The sequence below is a fragment of the Brienomyrus brachyistius genome, chromosome 6 (genome assembly GCF_023856365.1).
Source record: "Brienomyrus brachyistius isolate T26 chromosome 6, BBRACH_0.4, whole genome shotgun sequence".
In the NCBI taxonomy this organism is placed as follows: Eukaryota; Metazoa; Chordata; class Actinopteri; order Osteoglossiformes; family Mormyridae; genus Brienomyrus; species Brienomyrus brachyistius.
The window spans coordinates 16,376,708-16,393,830 of record NC_064538.1 but is presented as its reverse complement, the minus strand read 5'-3'; the positions used below and the strand labels follow the sequence as shown (position 1 = coordinate 16,393,830).

Here is a 17,123-nt window from a genome sequence, read left to right as displayed (position 1 = left end):
AGCAGTAAGGTCCTGAAAAGCTAGTATTACAGATTTAATTACATGGCAGTCAAGCGTACTGCCCAATCTTGCACCTTGGTGATGATGTCTTTGAACTGCCCTTCTTTCCAAGCATCTGTTGGGTGGTTCATCATGGTGATGATGGCGTTGTCATACTCCTCATACTTGTCGTACAGAAAGACCAGCTCTGCCCACAGGTGGGCCTGTTCTGCAGCCCTCAAAACCTACAATGCAAACAAACCATCAGTCAAGTGTCCAAGCAATCAGAAAGCCATTTCTGATTTCATTCATTCATTCATTCATTCGACATACCAGGCAGCCTATCACTATCGGACACTACGGCTCTTAACTTCACCTTCGGGATGTTGACGCGAGACCAGAAGAGCTCCAGGTGCTCCCTCATCTTCTGTGGCTTGAACTTGGAGTAGAGGATGGCCAGCTCTGTGAACATGCCCATGTGTGCCCTCTCCAGTCCTAGGGCTGCCTCCAGCATGGTGATCAGCTCCTCAAAGTAGCCACGGTCCTGTGGGTGGTGGGTGTGGGGGGGGGACATCAGCGTTTCTTTAGTGGACATCAATTTTTTTTTTTACCCAGAATGAGAAAGAAGAATAATTCCTTAGCCTTGTTCAGGCGGTTTTGGATGTTACCTGGTAGTAGTTGATCAGCTCCTCCAACTCATCAGCATGAACTACAATGTGAAGGCCACACATCTGAGCCAGGCGGAACTCCTTCCCATCCACACAGGCGAAGCAGACCTGGACAGTGGCAAAAAGGTGTTAACTGGAGAAAACACCCTAAGCCTTACTGGAGCAACAGCTTCATTTCCAACACACGGAACTTACCTCCTTCCAGGTGCGAGTGCTGTTGGCCTTACGAGCTCCATCCACTGCAGCCTGGTATTCCCCAAGGTGGACCAGGGTGGAAGCCAGCCGTCCAAAGTTGGAGACGTTGTTGTACAGCAACTTAGCGGCTTCGTACATCTTCTCATCGTAGCATCGGTCACCAACCTTTAGAGAAAGCAAAAAAGAAAAATATGTCTACTTCACAAACATTCACAATACTACCTTGTGTATATAACGTGCTTCTTGATCATATTTATCACGTTTCTTGTGTAAACACGCGATACATACTTGCTGGATATGAGCATTGTTGGGTCCATTAATGAACTCCTCAAGCTCGGCGAGGCGGTTGGTTTTAGCTAGAGCAAAAATCAGCTCCGTCTCCACATAAGATTCGCGCGCCTTCTTCCGGGCCATCTGCAAGAACTTCACAAGATCCTCCCAGTTGCCTATAAAAAAAATAAAAAAATGCTTAGAGTACTTAGAGAAGCTCTAAACACGATGTGGTTCCACCAACAGTAAGGCTGCCAAGAGTCAGATTTTGCCTCTTACCACTTTGGTTAGCTGCCTGCACCACCTCCATGTATGCTGATGGATCGTCAGCCTTGATGTAGGAGTCGATGGCCTCCTTCACCAAACCCTTCTGCAGCTGGGCCTTAGCCAGCTGGCTCCACACAGCCGGCTCATTGCAGCGCTCAGCAAACTCATAAGCCCGGTCCAGGTTTCCAATGTGCTCAATCAGAACCTGAAACGCAACAGGAAATCAGCAGCATGTTTCGTTTATTAAATATCAGGGTGGCGGGGAAACACAAATGGCTTTTTTTGTACCTGCACGGCAGACGTGTTGACATCAAACTTCCTGAAAATAGCAAAGGCCTCTTCAAAGAGCTCATTGCTGATGGCAATATTAGCAATATCTGGAGCATCGTAATTGTCAAGGCGGTTGATGTACTCCATCACACGAGTTCGGTCGGCTTTGATGGCTGTAAGGATGAGGAGGTTCTGCAGATTCCTAATTAGGGAGACATATGGAAATGACTTGTCACCACGACACATGCATGATGCAGAATACAAACATTAAAGCAGGGAGAACCTATTTACCTGTGTTCACTGAAGACCGAGTTGTCCAACACAATCTTCTCCAGAAGCTCAATGAGTTCATTTGGAAGGTCTGCTGTCATGAAGGCCTTGACTGTGACTGACACCTCCTCTGGATCCTGTGTTTCTGACAGAGCAGTCTGAACAACCTTGAGTAAAAGAAGAAAAGGTATAAGCAGCAGTCACATCCAGGGAAGTTCATGCCTGCACCAGAATCCAGAAAAGCAAATCTTCAAAGCGTCCCAGGAAGGACAATACTCACCTGGTCAATAAGAGGTCTTCTGTAGGGGTTGGTCTCCAGAAGTACACTAGCCCAGAGATCAGGGTCCCTGCGGCGCACCAGGTAGCGGGACAGACTCTTGAAGAGGGAGTTCTCATTGCAGACCTGCATCCATATAAAACAACACGCGTTACCTTCCAGGCTCTCACCTTGCTTAAAGGAGACCATCACTCCGCCGGAGGCACTCACATTAATGAGTTCCTGGTCACACTGCCCTCGCTCATAAGCCACGCAGGCCAGGTGGGGGTCCCTCTTCTCGCAGTACTTGCCAACCACGCGGCTGTCGTAGTAGGGGTTCTCCCGCAGGAAACGCTCAGGGTTGTTGTTGCTGTCGATGTAGATCTTGGCTAGGGCGTTGTGAGTAGCAGGCTCCTCGCAGCCTTCATGGATGCGCGACTCCAGCCAGGGAAGCAGCAGCTTCAGCCTGCGCAACACGGACAGCCAGTATTTGAGCACACGGCTCATCTGAAGCAAGGGCTGCATCGGGAAGACATTCAGCTCCATCCAAGACCATCCACTGGCACTGCCAGCTCCATCCACTGGCAGCTTCTGTGTGGAAGCTGCCAGTGAACCCTCCAAGGTTATAATTTCTGGTCTACTAGAGTAAAATACTGACATGTATAAATGCTGCTGCTACTAGCATTCAGCAGTAAATAAATATTTGAAGTCTTATTTTCAGTTCAATTAATTTACACCCTTGCATTTTGCTTTTTACTTTCATCTGGGAGATGCAAGCAGTCAGATGGGATCTAATTAAATCCAATAAAACGCAGAGCGGTAGGACCTGTTCCTCTTCTCGACCTCAGCCACCAGTTCGTCGGTGGAAAACTGGCCCCGGACCACCAAGATGAGGTTCTTGATGACGTCCTCAGAGCAGTCCACGTCCAGGAGCCCACCAATCACCACAGGCAGACGGCTGGGGTTCACCTGTTTGAAGATGGCATTTTGACATGCAGCACAGGCAACCCCAGTCTGTACCGGTTGAAGGCAACTATGCTCGAAAACTAAATGAAAATCAGCACAAACGATCATTTTCAAAAGCAATTAAAAATTGAGAAGAGAGACTAGGGCAAGAGCTCAGACATTTTGGCAGTAAATACAAACCTTCTGAACGTAGATTTCAATGTATTTCTGCAGGTTGTTGCGGTACAGGTACAGGACCAGGTCGTGGACAAAGTCAAAGCGGTCGCACACAATGATGAGGGGGAGTTGATCAGTCAGTTTAGCCTCCTGTTCATGGGGGGGGAAAGGAAGGTGAACATATCAAAAACTAATTCATATAGGTACAAACAGCCCACTGAAATCACAGTCAAACCTGCCTGGCACTGAGTTAAGGCATTTTTCTAGATACATATCAGGAGGAAATGGACCTTAATCCTCCCGCCACAATGAAATAAAACTACTGTAAGGAATGTCATTCAAGATGAAGCTGTGGGTTTCAATTTGACCCCAAATGCTGTCAATAATCTACACTGCAGTCCACTACAGATTTGACTGCAAACTGTTGCTATAAGTTTGGATGAAAAATGAGTGGGGGGGGGGGGAGAGACAAAATAAAACCAGGTGCTGTTTCATAACCGAACCAATCCTGCCAGAGTGATCAGAGGTGACAAAAATCAAGGGAAAGCAAAGATTCAAAACGAAAATGTGTCGGGAATACAACGAATGGAAGGTGTAACGTTTCAAAGTTAAAGTATGGCTAAGGTGGCAGCGGTCAGTCTTCTGCAGAATCGAGTAAATAATGCAAACTGAGTAACAAAACCAGACCGAGAAGAGTCTAGCTAGCAGTGCGGCCTGTACACACACTCGCACACACGCGGGCTGTGACGTGCCCTCACTGCCACACACTCAACACCAACACTGGACCACAAACAGCCTTCACATTCCCTACTGACACTTCCAGCACCGTCAAACTGCCACTGATATTCCTACAGGATTAATACTCTGGGATTGTGCAACTCTTAGGGCTGGGTGCCCAATGACTCAACTGGAAATCTGGGTAATGTCGTTAACAGGAAGCATGCAATCACTGTAGTGTTTTTCTTAAGTCAGTTGAGATTCAACATTGACTGATAGCCCAATCAAACAAGATTAAGTTAGTGACAAAGTTTTTTGTTTTATTCCTGCATGTCAGAATTGCTGTACTGCAGCGTAGCTGTGTGAAAATGAAGTACCCATACTAGTTCGACAGCTACGGAAGGAACCAAACCAGTGCAACCTGTACAAATAAGCTGTTCAGACACAAAAGGGGGATTCCTTCTGGAAATAGGACACTGTTGATGGTCACAGAGCCACAACCTTCTATAGAGCGTGTTTCAAAGACTCTCTTGCTGATAGCTATATAAAGAGTGCCTATGTGAGATTCTCTGAACTCAACACACACAACAAAGCAGTCTCGCTAATCACGATGTGGAACTATCACACCTGGGCTTTGGGGTGAGGCGCTACTGATAGACTATTAATATAATAATTATACAAATCCCAGGTTTAATCCTGTATCAGAGAACGGGTGAAAATAAAGGGAGGAGGTCCTGTACTGGGAGATTTACCTGGTACATGTCCTGCCCATTCCAAAGACAAGGAAAAGCACAAAAGATAACAACTGCCATCAGGAAATAGTTTTCGTACACTTCTTACCAATAGAGGCATTGTCGATGCTTTTAGGTTAGCATTAGCTTAGCTCAAAAAAATAAAATTTCTCAAATGGGAATCACTGAATAATTAGGACTGACAGAAAGCCTTGAGATTATATATACCAACAGCATTAGAGATACAGAATTTTGACATACGGGTATGAATGAAATGAGGTCATCTGGCACAAAAGAACAACTCACTCAGGCCTTTGGAATTCCAGCTATTAACAAACATTCTGAACAGAGAAGACTGGAATTCAGCGACAAAGACCATCACATAGCAAAACAGAGGGGCAGGACAATGGTCTGCATTTTTTGAGCACAGTTTGTATGGAGACTGAGGTTTTGAAAGAAGTAGAATATGTGCATCTATGTATGCTGTAGATCTTGTCCCGCATGAATGTACAGGGAGATCATTCTCTCTTCTGGGCGTGCCGTACCTTCAGGAAATTCTTCACACGCTCCGGATCATAGCAGTTGCTCTCCCGACAGATCCTTTCCACCTCCTTAATCTGGCCAGTTTTGCAAGCCGCCTGGATGTACTTAAAATGAACTTCTGGATCCTGGCTGAAGTTCACAATGGAGCCCAGGAAGTAGAACAAACCTGCAAAACAGGCACAACTAAACGAAAATGATCAACAAAAGCTAATCTCTTAGATGAAGAGGAAAAAGGCAACACACAAGCCATGAAATTTCCATGTTACAATTGCGAGAAGAATCTGATGACAATGCTGAAACAGCATACCCTCAAAGCTCTTGAAGGACTCGAAGAGCTCGGTGAGAGCCTGTGTGCCCAGCTGCTCGTGGTATTTGGATGCCACCTGGACGCAGATTTGCAGGTTCTGACGGATGTTGGCTGACAGCATGGCCCTCAGACACTCCATGGAGTCCTCCACAGACAGTGAGCCAAAGAAGTTCACCAGCCACTGCGTGAAGTCGTCAGATGTGGTGTCAGAGCAAAGACTCGGCATGACCTCTGACAGTGGACCCCCTTCCGTTATTTTGAGCCATTACCTCAGGGTTGAGCAGGTGGGTGTGGACCACGGCACGTTTGATATCATACAGGTCAGTATAGTGCTCCAGCGCCCTCTGCAGAAGGCCTGCCTTCTCACACAGCTGGGCAATGTGAGCGCGGTCATAGTGGGTGAACATCTGGTTGCCCAGAATGGCATCAGCAACCTGTGCAAAACCAATGGAAACACTTTAGGCCAGCCCACGAAAAGTCAACCACAGAGACATACAAATACTTCAGGCCAGGAACAAATAGTTTTATAAAGGGATACAGGAACATAAAGTACTAGCTCTTTTGCTAGACCAAGCAAAACGGGAATCTGCTGGCACCTGTGGGGCATGCATGAGGTTCATCTCCAGCAGGCGGGTCTGCAGTGGACCTTCTGAGGGACGGTTGTTCTTCAGTGCATCCAGCAAAAAGGACGTGCACTGCTGGATCAGGTTGTACTCCATGAACACGTCCACGATCTGGCCGCAGTGGAGAAAGGGGCTTGTGTGAACTCATAGGCTGCACCAACAAAAGCTCTGAGGATGCAAAGCTGAATCTGAGGCCTCCCTGTAGCTAGAAGGCACTGAGAGCAAATTCTGACCTGCGTGATGTCGGCCAGCGGCTCCTCATCCTGCACCAGCATCTGGGAGAACTGAAGGCCCTGCTCAGGGCTGATGCGCATCACGTTGCGGAGCAGGAAGATCCAATCGGGAGTGTATCCCACCTGCGGTAGACATATTGCAGCATGATTCACCCTTGAAGTACACAATCATGCGCACGCCAGGGCATCTCTCGAGAGCTGTCCATCATGTGACCTGTAGGGCCACAGCTCGATGAAAAAGGCGTTGGGTTCTCCAAGCTTGAATTAAAGATTGATGTAGCTTTGACCATTTCTGCATAATAACAGCAATTGCTATGAGCAGATACAATCCACAAAGTCAGGACGGGGATGTGGTTCGCCCGTGTTATTTTAGTCGTGCCTGACTGAACCATCTGCTAAATAAAGTGCAAACAGGAACCAGTCTGAGAGCCACGGACATCTTCAAGGAGCCACATTAAATATTTAAGCATACCTTCTTGGCATAGAGCACGATTTTGGGAAACTGCCCAGTCTCTGCAAAGCACTGGATGACCTTGTTGGGAACATTTGCCCGCAGGTAGACGCTGAGGGCAAGAGTGGGGTCCACAGACTTCACCAGGTCTCCAAGTTCCTCCGAGCACTCGAGCTATAAGGAGACGTTCAACAGTTACCCTCAGAGCACAAAACTGTTTGTAGCCTGCGAAAACTCTTTACAAGCCAACAATGTGCATGTGGAGAATGTTTGAGGATGGAAAAATCTATGAAACTCCCAAGAAGATGTCCAGGAAGAGATGAGATTTCCATTCAGTCTTTGCTTCTCATTTTCATTTTTTATTAAGAGCCAGAGGGCCAAGTAGGACTTTTCTTAGAAAATGTTCCCATAAAACCTTTGAATAACATCTCAAGCGATATAATTTAGACCCAGGAAAGTAGTGTTGCTGACCCCCGTTGAAAGGCATACCTTGTCCTCCTTCAGCCACTTCTCCAGCAGCTGCTTGCGGCCTTGCTGTAGGACAGGACGGCACAACTCTAGGGACTCATATTTGTTGAGTTGGCCCTGGTCCAGCAGGATGCCAAAGTACTGGAGCAGGGGGGAGGTCTGGCCTGGCTGGGCGGGGACACTCTGGAACCGTCGGATTGTGTCTGGTGTGCGCAGGATTCCCTGAGACAAACAAGGGCGGGTCACTCTTCCTCTGTGTTACGAAAGCCCAGATTTACTGCAAGTAGCTTTGGGAGATGAAGTAACACCAGAGGAAGTTGACCGAACTGTCTGAGGACGCAAGAGCCAGTCACGAGAAGAACCGTTAATCCAACCTATAAACACCTTGTTCAATAGAGCTGATCTTTACCCCCCCCCACCCAACACATTTCCTATATACAAAGAAGACCATTATCATATTGCAATCGACATAAGAGGAAACAGGAAAACAAGCAAACGATAACATTATTTGGGAAACGTCGTTTTACATAGACTCCTCCCACACCAAACAAAGCAAATATATAAAACTTTCTGCAAATGTTTAGAAGCATTCAGCAGATGCACAGTGAGCCAAAGATAAGGCATGTGTGATGGGGGGGTACCTTTGGAGCATTGGCAGCCACTTTGGCTGCCTCGGAGTAGTTTCCTCCCGCGAAGAGGTTGTTGAACTTGCGGGCGAAGAGCTCCTCAGCGCCGGCCAGGTTGTTGCGGACGGCCATGCGCAGGGCCAGGTCGGGGTTCTGCAGCACGTTGGTGATGTAGGGAATGATGTTCTCCTCCTCGACGCACACGGAGAGCACCTGCGAAGGCAGGGACCCAGGGGGACTGAAAAGGCGAGCTGACGGTCACACGGTGCCTTATTCTCTATCATCTAACCCAGACGGCAAGCAGTCAGACATGTCAACAGAAAGCGCAGCTGCAAGGGATGAGAGTCCTGTAAAGAGGGCGAAGCCTTCCCAGCATCCAGCTGGACAGCGGGGGAATAAAGCAGCCCGCTTAAAGCCAACAGACTGCATTAATATGGCGAGGCTGTCACCCTCCCTGCCGCCATCAAAATTAAGGCCGTCGCTACTTTTACAGGAGAATCAGCTTTATTTTCTTTAAAACCAAAATGCCAAACAAACCCTGCTACAACCAGCCAGGAGCCAGAGCAGTATTCATGACATTCACATGTCACGACGCACTTTCAAAAGACCCGAGAACGTCAAGGACGGGGTCCCCCACGTTAGTGATCGGATGAGGACAGGAAAAGCAGGGCCAGTGTGGCTGGGAGCTTTTGGGGACAAAGCAAACACTCAAAGAGGACATTAAGGGCCCTTCAATAAGACCTGTGCAATCAGCGCTAAGTCAGCAAGTGCTTCCCCATTTCAAACAGCCAGACAGACTTCACTCAGGCCAGGGCCACTGAGAAACACCCAGCGGGTCAGCCAGGCAGAAGGGGACCAAGAAAAGGCTTCAGCTACTGAGAGGCAACATCTGAGTATCATACTGACAGCATTTTGCCTCACAAAAAACTAACCAGAGATCAGTTACTTGATCTTCTATCCTGATATGATATTTCTTTTTTAAAATCAAATCAGGCACTCAAGGAAAAAAGCCACAGAGGCCACTAGTCTGGTGATGGTAGATTTGGTCATGCAGAGTGACCATCGTAACCACGCCCAGTAACACATTCAGACACCTTGGGCGAACTAAGCAGCAACGACGCAGAGAGGTGAGAGAGGCAGGCGCTGCAGCAAAGATTCCACGGCAGCCGCCATCTCAAGGTTACTTAGCGGACCCCGGATGCTAAGAGCGAACGTGGCCTGCTAGTACCCTCCTCGGGTCCATGCAGCAAGGTCAGGTATGAGCGAGCTGGACAGCTGCTGAGTGAGAGCAGGTCTGACCCACGGGGGGCAGAAACTCCTTGGTTTGGTGCAAGATGCATGGGGGAGGGGGACAGGAGGGCTGAGAACATGAATCAAGGCACAGATCACTGCGAGGCTTCAAATAAAAACAGAGGCATCCCGACGACAGTCCGTGACATCATCAGAGGATCAGGGTCAGATTTCAACCCTCCCCGAGATTGGTTTTCCACTCCTCTCAATATTTAATGGCTACCAGGCTTTGGCATAAATTTATTTATAAGCTATTGCAAGCAGCCTGCGCAGACAAGGTGGCAGCCACTAGGAGGCCTCAGCCAGCTGCTGAGGAACCCGACACCTCTGCGTTTTCACATCACTTCCTCATTGTTCCTGCAGAACCACAGAAACAGAGAATGTCTTCATAGATGTGAAGCAACTGATTGTTTCTTTTTTAACTTTTTAAACCAGACATAGAAAACCATTAATAAGACATCTCTAAAATGTCAAATTAGCATTTCACCGAATGAAGTCCTCCCCCCACCCCCCACAGTATCCAGCTCCTGGCGCATTCTGCCGTTGGGGATGCCGCAATTCCAGGCTCACGACTACGCTGATCTGCTTCTGTGAAGCACAGCAGGCCCAGACAGACGAGAACAGGGCATCCATGATAAACGTGCCAAAGCCTCTCCTCCACCCCACCACAAGGAGAAAAAAAACAAAAAAACAAAAACAGACACAGTAGCACTAGGCCAATCCCCCTCCTCCCAGGTTTTGTCTACAAACCTTTCCTGTGGTCAGCACTGACAGCTGTACATCCCCAAAGCCAAACCACACCGGCGAGGGATACCAGTCTAAGCTGGTTTTAGGTCCAACCAGCCTCTTAAGTAATGGAAATTCATTTGGGTGATGGCTGACAGCAGTTCACAAGTGTGGATATCCTGTCTGCTGACCGCCACACACTACAGGTGACAGCGTTACCCGTTGTAAAGTGCAAGCATTAAATATGCATGTGCACATAACAGACTACCATCTAATGATTTTAAATTTGCATAAATTATTCAGTTATGTGTTCAAGGGTTATAAAGTGATACAAGTACTTAAATAATTAATCATAATTACACTTTACAGTGTGTAACTATTGTTTTCTAAGAGCAAAATAAAGAAGGCTGCTTTTTTTTTTATTTTTTAAAACGAACACAAAGCTTGGAGTAGCGTTTTCATTGGGACGTTTGGAGTAGCATGTACCTGTCCCTTCCTGTTGACGCCAATGATGCCGGCAGTGGCCTCATGAGGGGCAGTAACGAAGATGGTCTCGCCGCTGATACGGTTCATGTAGATGCAGGTGCCCGTCTCTAGGTCGTACAGGTGGATGTAGCCGTACTTGGTGATGAGGAACACAACATCTTGCTTGGAGCTGATCTGTATCGAGAGGTCCGAGTGATTTTAACAACGGGCTGGGTCGACAGAACGTTTCTGAGAGTTGCTGCGGTGACCCAATAAAAACGATAAATCCAGATTTAACAGTGGAAAAAAAAAGCTGGAGGAAAATGTATACATTTTATACAGAGAGACTTCTTTTATTTATTTTTTTTAACTACAATCTTGGGGTGAGAGCAGAGTCAGCCTTGATATAAATACCCTGAAACAGTAGGGGTTAAAGGCCTTGCTCAAGAACTAGATGTTGACATGGTTATCCTGCCAAACACAAGATTCAAACCCACAACCTACCGGACAGGGGCACAGATCCCCAACACGAGCTACTGCACAAAAGTACTATAGGGGGGTATTTTCCGTATGTCACTTAAATCATCCGAGATCAGATGCCTCACCTTGGATGAGTTAATGGATAGGTCAGTTTTTCAAACGTAGCTGTGTAGCAGATTAGTCTAGCTGGATTGATTCATCTGAGATGGTAGCGCACCCGCTCTGCTTGAAAAGCCCATATATTTCAAATCTACGAAACTCGATCGGCAAGTCTCTCATTGACTTCCACAAAATGTCATACAAACAGGGCGCAATTTTTCACACAACCTGAGCAGAACCTTTCATTGAGGGGTATGATGAATTCAAAGATTTAATATGTACTAAAGGAAATGCATCAAAAGTGGATTTCTCAAACCAGAAAAGACAGCTGGCAAAAAGTGACAAATCAGATGTCCAAGTAGTTTAAGTTATTGTGTGTGTGTGTGTGTGTGTGTGTCTCATATTATATATATATATATATATATATATACACACATACATACATATACACATACATACATACATACATACACACACACACACACACACACACACACACACACACACACACACACACACACACACACACACACACACACACACACACACACACACACACATATATATATATATATATCTGAATTACCATGTGCAAACACTGATTAAGTGTGTGAGCTAATCATTGTTTACATAGAACAAACCTGCTCCAAGCAGGTTTGAGGATTTGAATGCGCTGCTATGACAACACATCCAGCAAGAGTTTCGAAAAATGGACAGATCCAGGATCATGCCAAATCGTTAAGAATTACATCCGGCTAAACGAGTAATCCAAGTAGGAAAAATACCCCCCAGATCAGCAGCCTGCAGACCCACCACATAGCCCAAAATCTGAAGAATTTCCCCAGGGTGGCTGTACCTGCATGGCGACGGGAAAGTCGTTCTGTGCCTCGGGCGGGAAGAAGACATCTACGGCTTTCTTAGGAAAGGGCTGGTTCCCGGTGGGCGGGGTCCCCACTTCAATTATGTGCAACTAAAGCGAGAGGATGTGAATCAGTGACCACAGAGCGAACCAGCATCTCCCCCCTCCCCCCCCCCCCTCCCGGCCCGAAAGCAGAAGTGGCCACCAGCCCACCTTCCCGCCAGCCTGGCCACGGACGGCGAAGCAGAAGAGGGTGGACTCCTCAGCATTTCCTTCCATCTTGAACTGGGCAAAGCCCGCTGCATGGCCCTCGATGGGCTGGGACACCTTACGGTCCACAGAGTAGAGCTGCATGGCGCCGACCACGCGGTTTTGCTGAAGAGAAAGACGGCAGCGTTTGAAGCCATGTAACTCAAAACACCTGGTACTGAACAGCTGGCAACTCCATGCCAGGTACACAGAGCCACCAGGAAACCGGAATTAACAGACATTCTGTACAAACAAACATACAAACACCTTTTACTCATAATGTATTACGTGCATAAAGATTAATCTCCAGCCCAAATACCTGTGCAGAAATCCCGATGAGGAGCAACCATTTCTGCTTGGCGTCAGTACGGTAGTTGATGATCTGACAGCCAGCCAGACTGGAGTGACGGTCAAACACTTTGATGGGCTGGGAGTCTCCCTCCATGCTCCAGTGGTACACAGCGTTGTCCGTCACCAGCGCCACCGTGTTCAGTGAGATCCACTTCCAGAAGGTGACGTCATCCGTCATGGTGTGAGCTTTCATCTTGCTCTTCATCTCGATGTTGAAGATCTGCAGGGTTTTCGCCGCTGGAATCAACAGGTGAGCGTCGTTACGGCGATATGGGGAATGATGCAATACAGCCGAATAGACAGAATCAAGGCAGAGATATCAGGAGTCATGGGTTTAAGTGCATCAGGCAGCACGCCATGACTGATTACACAGTAGCTATACAAAAGAAAGGGTGAGCACAGGAAACAGGAACGATCACTAAACTGAAACATCTGCATTCAGGTAGATATGAAGGGGTCAAAGGGCCAGGAAACCTAATAAGGACACAGAGAGGAAATCTCAACTATGTCGACACTAAAAGTGACAATCAAATTTTCTGGACTATGAAACGCGACACACTAATACCTGCAACAGGTCTGCTAGTCACCCTGTGGGTCAGGGCATCAATTTTTTAGGCTGTAGGAGTAAATTCTACCTTCAACCATGCTTTTAGAAGTAAAATTTATTTGGCAGAGTAAGTGAAACTTCTATAGGTGAATTTCAAAACTGTATATTGATAATTCCATCTTTTGCCAGCAACCACCGTGACAAAAATCTGTGTTAAAAATGTAAGATTTCGGATTATGCACACGGAATGCTCAGCATGCAAAAAGCTCTGATCGCAGAACGATGAGAGCGGCACCTTCCTGTGGTGGCAGTATCGTCATGTACATTTAGCGCAGTGGGCTGACCAAAACCGGTATTCAAACCAGCCTTTCATGTCATGGGACATATGTATGTGCTTAAGGAGTCACACCGACTGAATATGGACTGTTGGGGGAGGGGAAGGGGGCAGGACACTGGCATCTGAATGCAGATATAAGGAAAAAAAAAGGTACTGACACATGACCGTCACAGGGATGGAAACTGGAAATCGTAAGGGCCACTCCATTCTTAAATGACGTTAATTCAAGCACTGATGACAGATCGTCAAATCATATAGCAGGAGGCAAGCAGCACACACCAATCACAATCTGCCAGATTTAGCAAATCGAGCCAAAAGAATTACACATCCAAAATAGAAATTCCAACAAAGTGAAATTTGATCATAGCTATGCAGGGCAATAGTAGAATAACCCAGCTTTTGTCGTGCATGAACAATGAATGCAAGACACCCACCTGCAAAAACTGCCCCCATCTATTCACTTATGCATAATCAAGCACACCCAATGGATGATTAAGACAACGCTACTCAATGCACACATTCCTAAAATTTGGGTATCCGAAAAGCCACCGTCCTCAGCAGCATGCCTTAGACCAATCCACCCCCCCACCCTACACAGACTACAACGGCTTATAAGAATCGGGTGTCCAAATGACAAATCTCTGCTGACAATATTCAATCACCAAATTGTGTGTTATGCCAGCGTTCATGCTAGAGAAAAAGTTCAAACCTATTCAGTCCCCACATAGGCCAGCTCCATGCGGGTTTTCAAAGGAACAGGCTTGAATTTGGTTTTGGTTTTCATCAACTCTGAATACATGTGTTTTACAACAAAAAGTGGGATTGCTTAATTTAGTTGGTCTGACTTCATTTAGGAAATAATTTTGTGGAGTATTCTGAACATCAGGAAACTTTCTCCCTGCACTGGAGAAGGCAAGATGGAAAAATCCACAGATGATGGGATGAATGGGGAGCCAGTGCCGCCTCCAGCTGCAGAAAGGCAAGCGGCAGTGGGCACAAAGTTCTAGAAAAAGCTCCCGCACTTTGCAATGGCCTCAAACTGCACAGGGGAAAGAAAAAAAAACAAAAACGGAGCTGCCACCATTACCGGGGCCACAAATCAGCCACATCTACAGCTGACCCAGAGTCACAGCAGCGTATCCTTGGGCAGTGCTGGACAGTACGCTGCTAAAGTCCATAAGGAATATGGATCACCGGTGTCAGTGAACCACTTTCCAAGGCTGAGCAGTGTGCATCAAGTTGAAACTATTACCGCAAGTGGGGAGATGCTTGGCTCAGCGAGTGAGGACACTGTGCCTGCGATAGGAGATCCCGGAGATCGCCAGGGTTGGTGGAGTGATTTTACCATTGAGCTCTTGAACAAGGCTCTTAATGTCCAACAGCTACAGGGATTCTCTGACCTTTCTTTCACAAAAAATAATAACAGCGTCTGCTGAATAGTTAAACTGTATAAGCACAGACACTGAGATTAGTGCCCAAGAATACTCAGTTTCCCTCAATCACAAGCTGCACTTCTCAACCTAAAGCCAGATAGGCTAGAAACCCTTTTAATGACAGCCTGTGAATGCAAATAAATTTTCTATTTATAAATAAATCCTAAATACTTGATCAAACCCTTTAATATACTCTGACACAGGCTGAGGACTCAGTTATACTAAAAACTGGCTACTTCAAACAGAACGATTCTAAAATACAAACAACCACAAAAATATATATCATTTCAACAGATTAAAAGAAACAAAGCTGTTTAATGCGAACTCATTAGAGAATATCTAATTAGTGCACATTAAACATGAATCAAAAGGTTGTTTAAACAGGATTGTGACTTCCACAAAAACATACAAATTTTAACTCACCATCTGCATACACATAAGAAAGCCATAAAGAAAAAATGAACAAACAAAAAGAGAAAGCAATTATGACAGCAGGAACAAATTACAACACCTTTTACTGCTAATATTTCAAAAAGGCAGGCACAGACTAATGTAAAACAAAAAGCAACATTTCTACATGTGAGCTCAGAAGATTCTAGTTGTCACAATCTAGCAATGTGATGCTCTTCTGACTTACACAGTGGAAGATGTTAGGCCGGGTTGTGTTTTACAAACAAAACCTAAGAAAAATTAAGAAGTGTACAGCACAATCTAAAAAATGGCTCACAGAAGCAGACTCCTACAGTGTTATCTGTGACGATAATGAAACAGTCTTGCACTGAAGCTCAGGGGATACCGACAGGCATGGCCACCGACCTTTTAGAGCGATGACCTTGCTGGCGGGATTCATGATGGCGCTGTCCGCAGAGATGGGCCGGCGGATGGGATTATTCACATCGTTCAAGTCAATGATCACCACCTGTGCCTGTTCGCCGACCTTCTCCCGGACGCAGATGAACTTGTCGGACTCCATGGTCAGGGTGCTGAAGCCAATGTTGGCTGGATTTATCCCCAAGTTTTGGAGCTATGGGGAAAAAAAAACAAAGTGGATCGACGCGGTAAAGACACATGGCTTCCAAAGAATGCGGGATGGACACTGCTGGAGGGGGACGCTGAGTGTTTATAAATGCAAAAACTTGGGCCAGGTATACGAGTCATAATGCTCCATTTTCTCAGTGTTTCTCAACTCAGTCCTCAGGGACCCCCAGACAGTCCACATTTTTCCTCCCTCCCAGCACATCTGAGACAAACAATCAAGAACACTGAATACCTGGTACAAGTGTGCAGTGAGAAGGGATGGAGCAAAAATATGCACTGTCTGGGTATCCCCAAGGACTGGGTTGAGAAACACTGCTCTAGGGGATGTCCAGTACATCATGGGGCCAAAGCTGACACCTTTTAGAATGATCCATTTATCCCAAGGGGCCACCCAGCCCACTGGGGTGGAGTTTCCTAATCTGTCTCCCATCAAAACTCAAGCCCGAAAGGAGTGAGATGGGTGTCACTTCAGCCAATTTCTAAAAGAGTCATTTCCTGGCAGGGTAAGACATTTCATCTACTTCAAATTGCAACACACTGTAAATCACAGGTGATGTACTTCCATTTCCTCATTCAGTCCTGGTCTAGGAGAAGGTGGCATGGAGGAGGGGGGGCAGGGCGGTAAAACTGCTTAGCAAAGCGTGCTACACTATGCAGCAAAAAACAGGAAGTGTGAACTCATGTAATGACAGGAGGTTTTCATTCAAAACAAAACCAGTTCCTGGAAAAGCTTACAACAGAGGCAGGTGTGGGGATCTGGTAACCTGGGTTTGCGGTGTGCACGAGTGATAGGGCCAGAGAAAGAACTGGAGGGGGGTCAAAGCCCGCCCACTTTTACCAGCTATAGTTCAGGAAGGGGCATAGCATGAATCTGATGCTTCCCCTTCAACATCCAAGGGCTGAAATAATGGCATACTGTTACTGAAGTGTTTTCAGACCTTCAGCAAGGCATAAGAACCATTTATTCAACACGATTACACCTCAAGGAGCCCAACAGAATGCTTACATCTCTCTCTTCTGAGTTCTTTTATACTGGATATCCAAGGAAATGCGGTAAAATAAATTCTACCATGACATCACTTCACCACCCAGAATTCCAGAATTACTGAGCTGGTGCATTCCAGTCACACAGTGGGAGTCTTTCTGGGCTCAGCATGTCTCCGCTAGCTAAAAACAGGCCTCACCCAATGCTCTAATCAGCCAATGCAAGCCACGTTTCCAGGAAGGACTTAACAGAAGCGCAAACCCCTACC

General features: G+C 46.6%; 1 protein-coding gene across 2 annotated transcripts in view; it reads right to left on the bottom strand.

The window, feature by feature from the left end:
• cltca (clathrin, heavy chain a (Hc)) overlaps window positions 1–17,123 on the bottom strand; it is a 30,239-nt gene that overhangs the window by 6,419 nt on the left and 6,697 nt on the right. For both annotated transcript variants that reach the window (XM_049016557.1, XM_049016558.1), the window contains exons 2-26: window positions 15,649–15,856; window positions 12,484–12,752; window positions 12,129–12,290; window positions 11,913–12,026; window positions 10,499–10,672; window positions 8,012–8,209; window positions 7,392–7,592; window positions 6,924–7,076; window positions 6,452–6,574; window positions 6,192–6,329; window positions 5,865–6,029; window positions 5,596–5,776; window positions 5,291–5,454; window positions 3,322–3,447; window positions 3,002–3,144; window positions 2,407–2,641; window positions 2,200–2,322; window positions 1,941–2,086; window positions 1,668–1,851; window positions 1,392–1,584; window positions 1,131–1,288; window positions 843–1,007; window positions 648–755; window positions 356–523; window positions 75–224 (exon numbers count right to left, since the gene is read on the bottom strand). In XM_049016557.1, coding sequence (XP_048872514.1) covers window positions 75–224; window positions 356–523; window positions 648–755; window positions 843–1,007; window positions 1,131–1,288; window positions 1,392–1,584; window positions 1,668–1,851; window positions 1,941–2,086; window positions 2,200–2,322; window positions 2,407–2,641; window positions 3,002–3,144; window positions 3,322–3,447; window positions 5,291–5,454; window positions 5,596–5,776; window positions 5,865–6,029; window positions 6,192–6,329; window positions 6,452–6,574; window positions 6,924–7,076; window positions 7,392–7,592; window positions 8,012–8,209; window positions 10,499–10,672; window positions 11,913–12,026; window positions 12,129–12,290; window positions 12,484–12,752; window positions 15,649–15,856 — 4,149 coding nt within the window. The remainder of the gene's footprint in view (window positions 1–74; window positions 225–355; window positions 524–647; window positions 756–842; window positions 1,008–1,130; window positions 1,289–1,391; window positions 1,585–1,667; window positions 1,852–1,940; window positions 2,087–2,199; window positions 2,323–2,406; window positions 2,642–3,001; window positions 3,145–3,321; window positions 3,448–5,290; window positions 5,455–5,595; window positions 5,777–5,864; window positions 6,030–6,191; window positions 6,330–6,451; window positions 6,575–6,923; window positions 7,077–7,391; window positions 7,593–8,011; window positions 8,210–10,498; window positions 10,673–11,912; window positions 12,027–12,128; window positions 12,291–12,483; window positions 12,753–15,648; window positions 15,857–17,123) is intronic.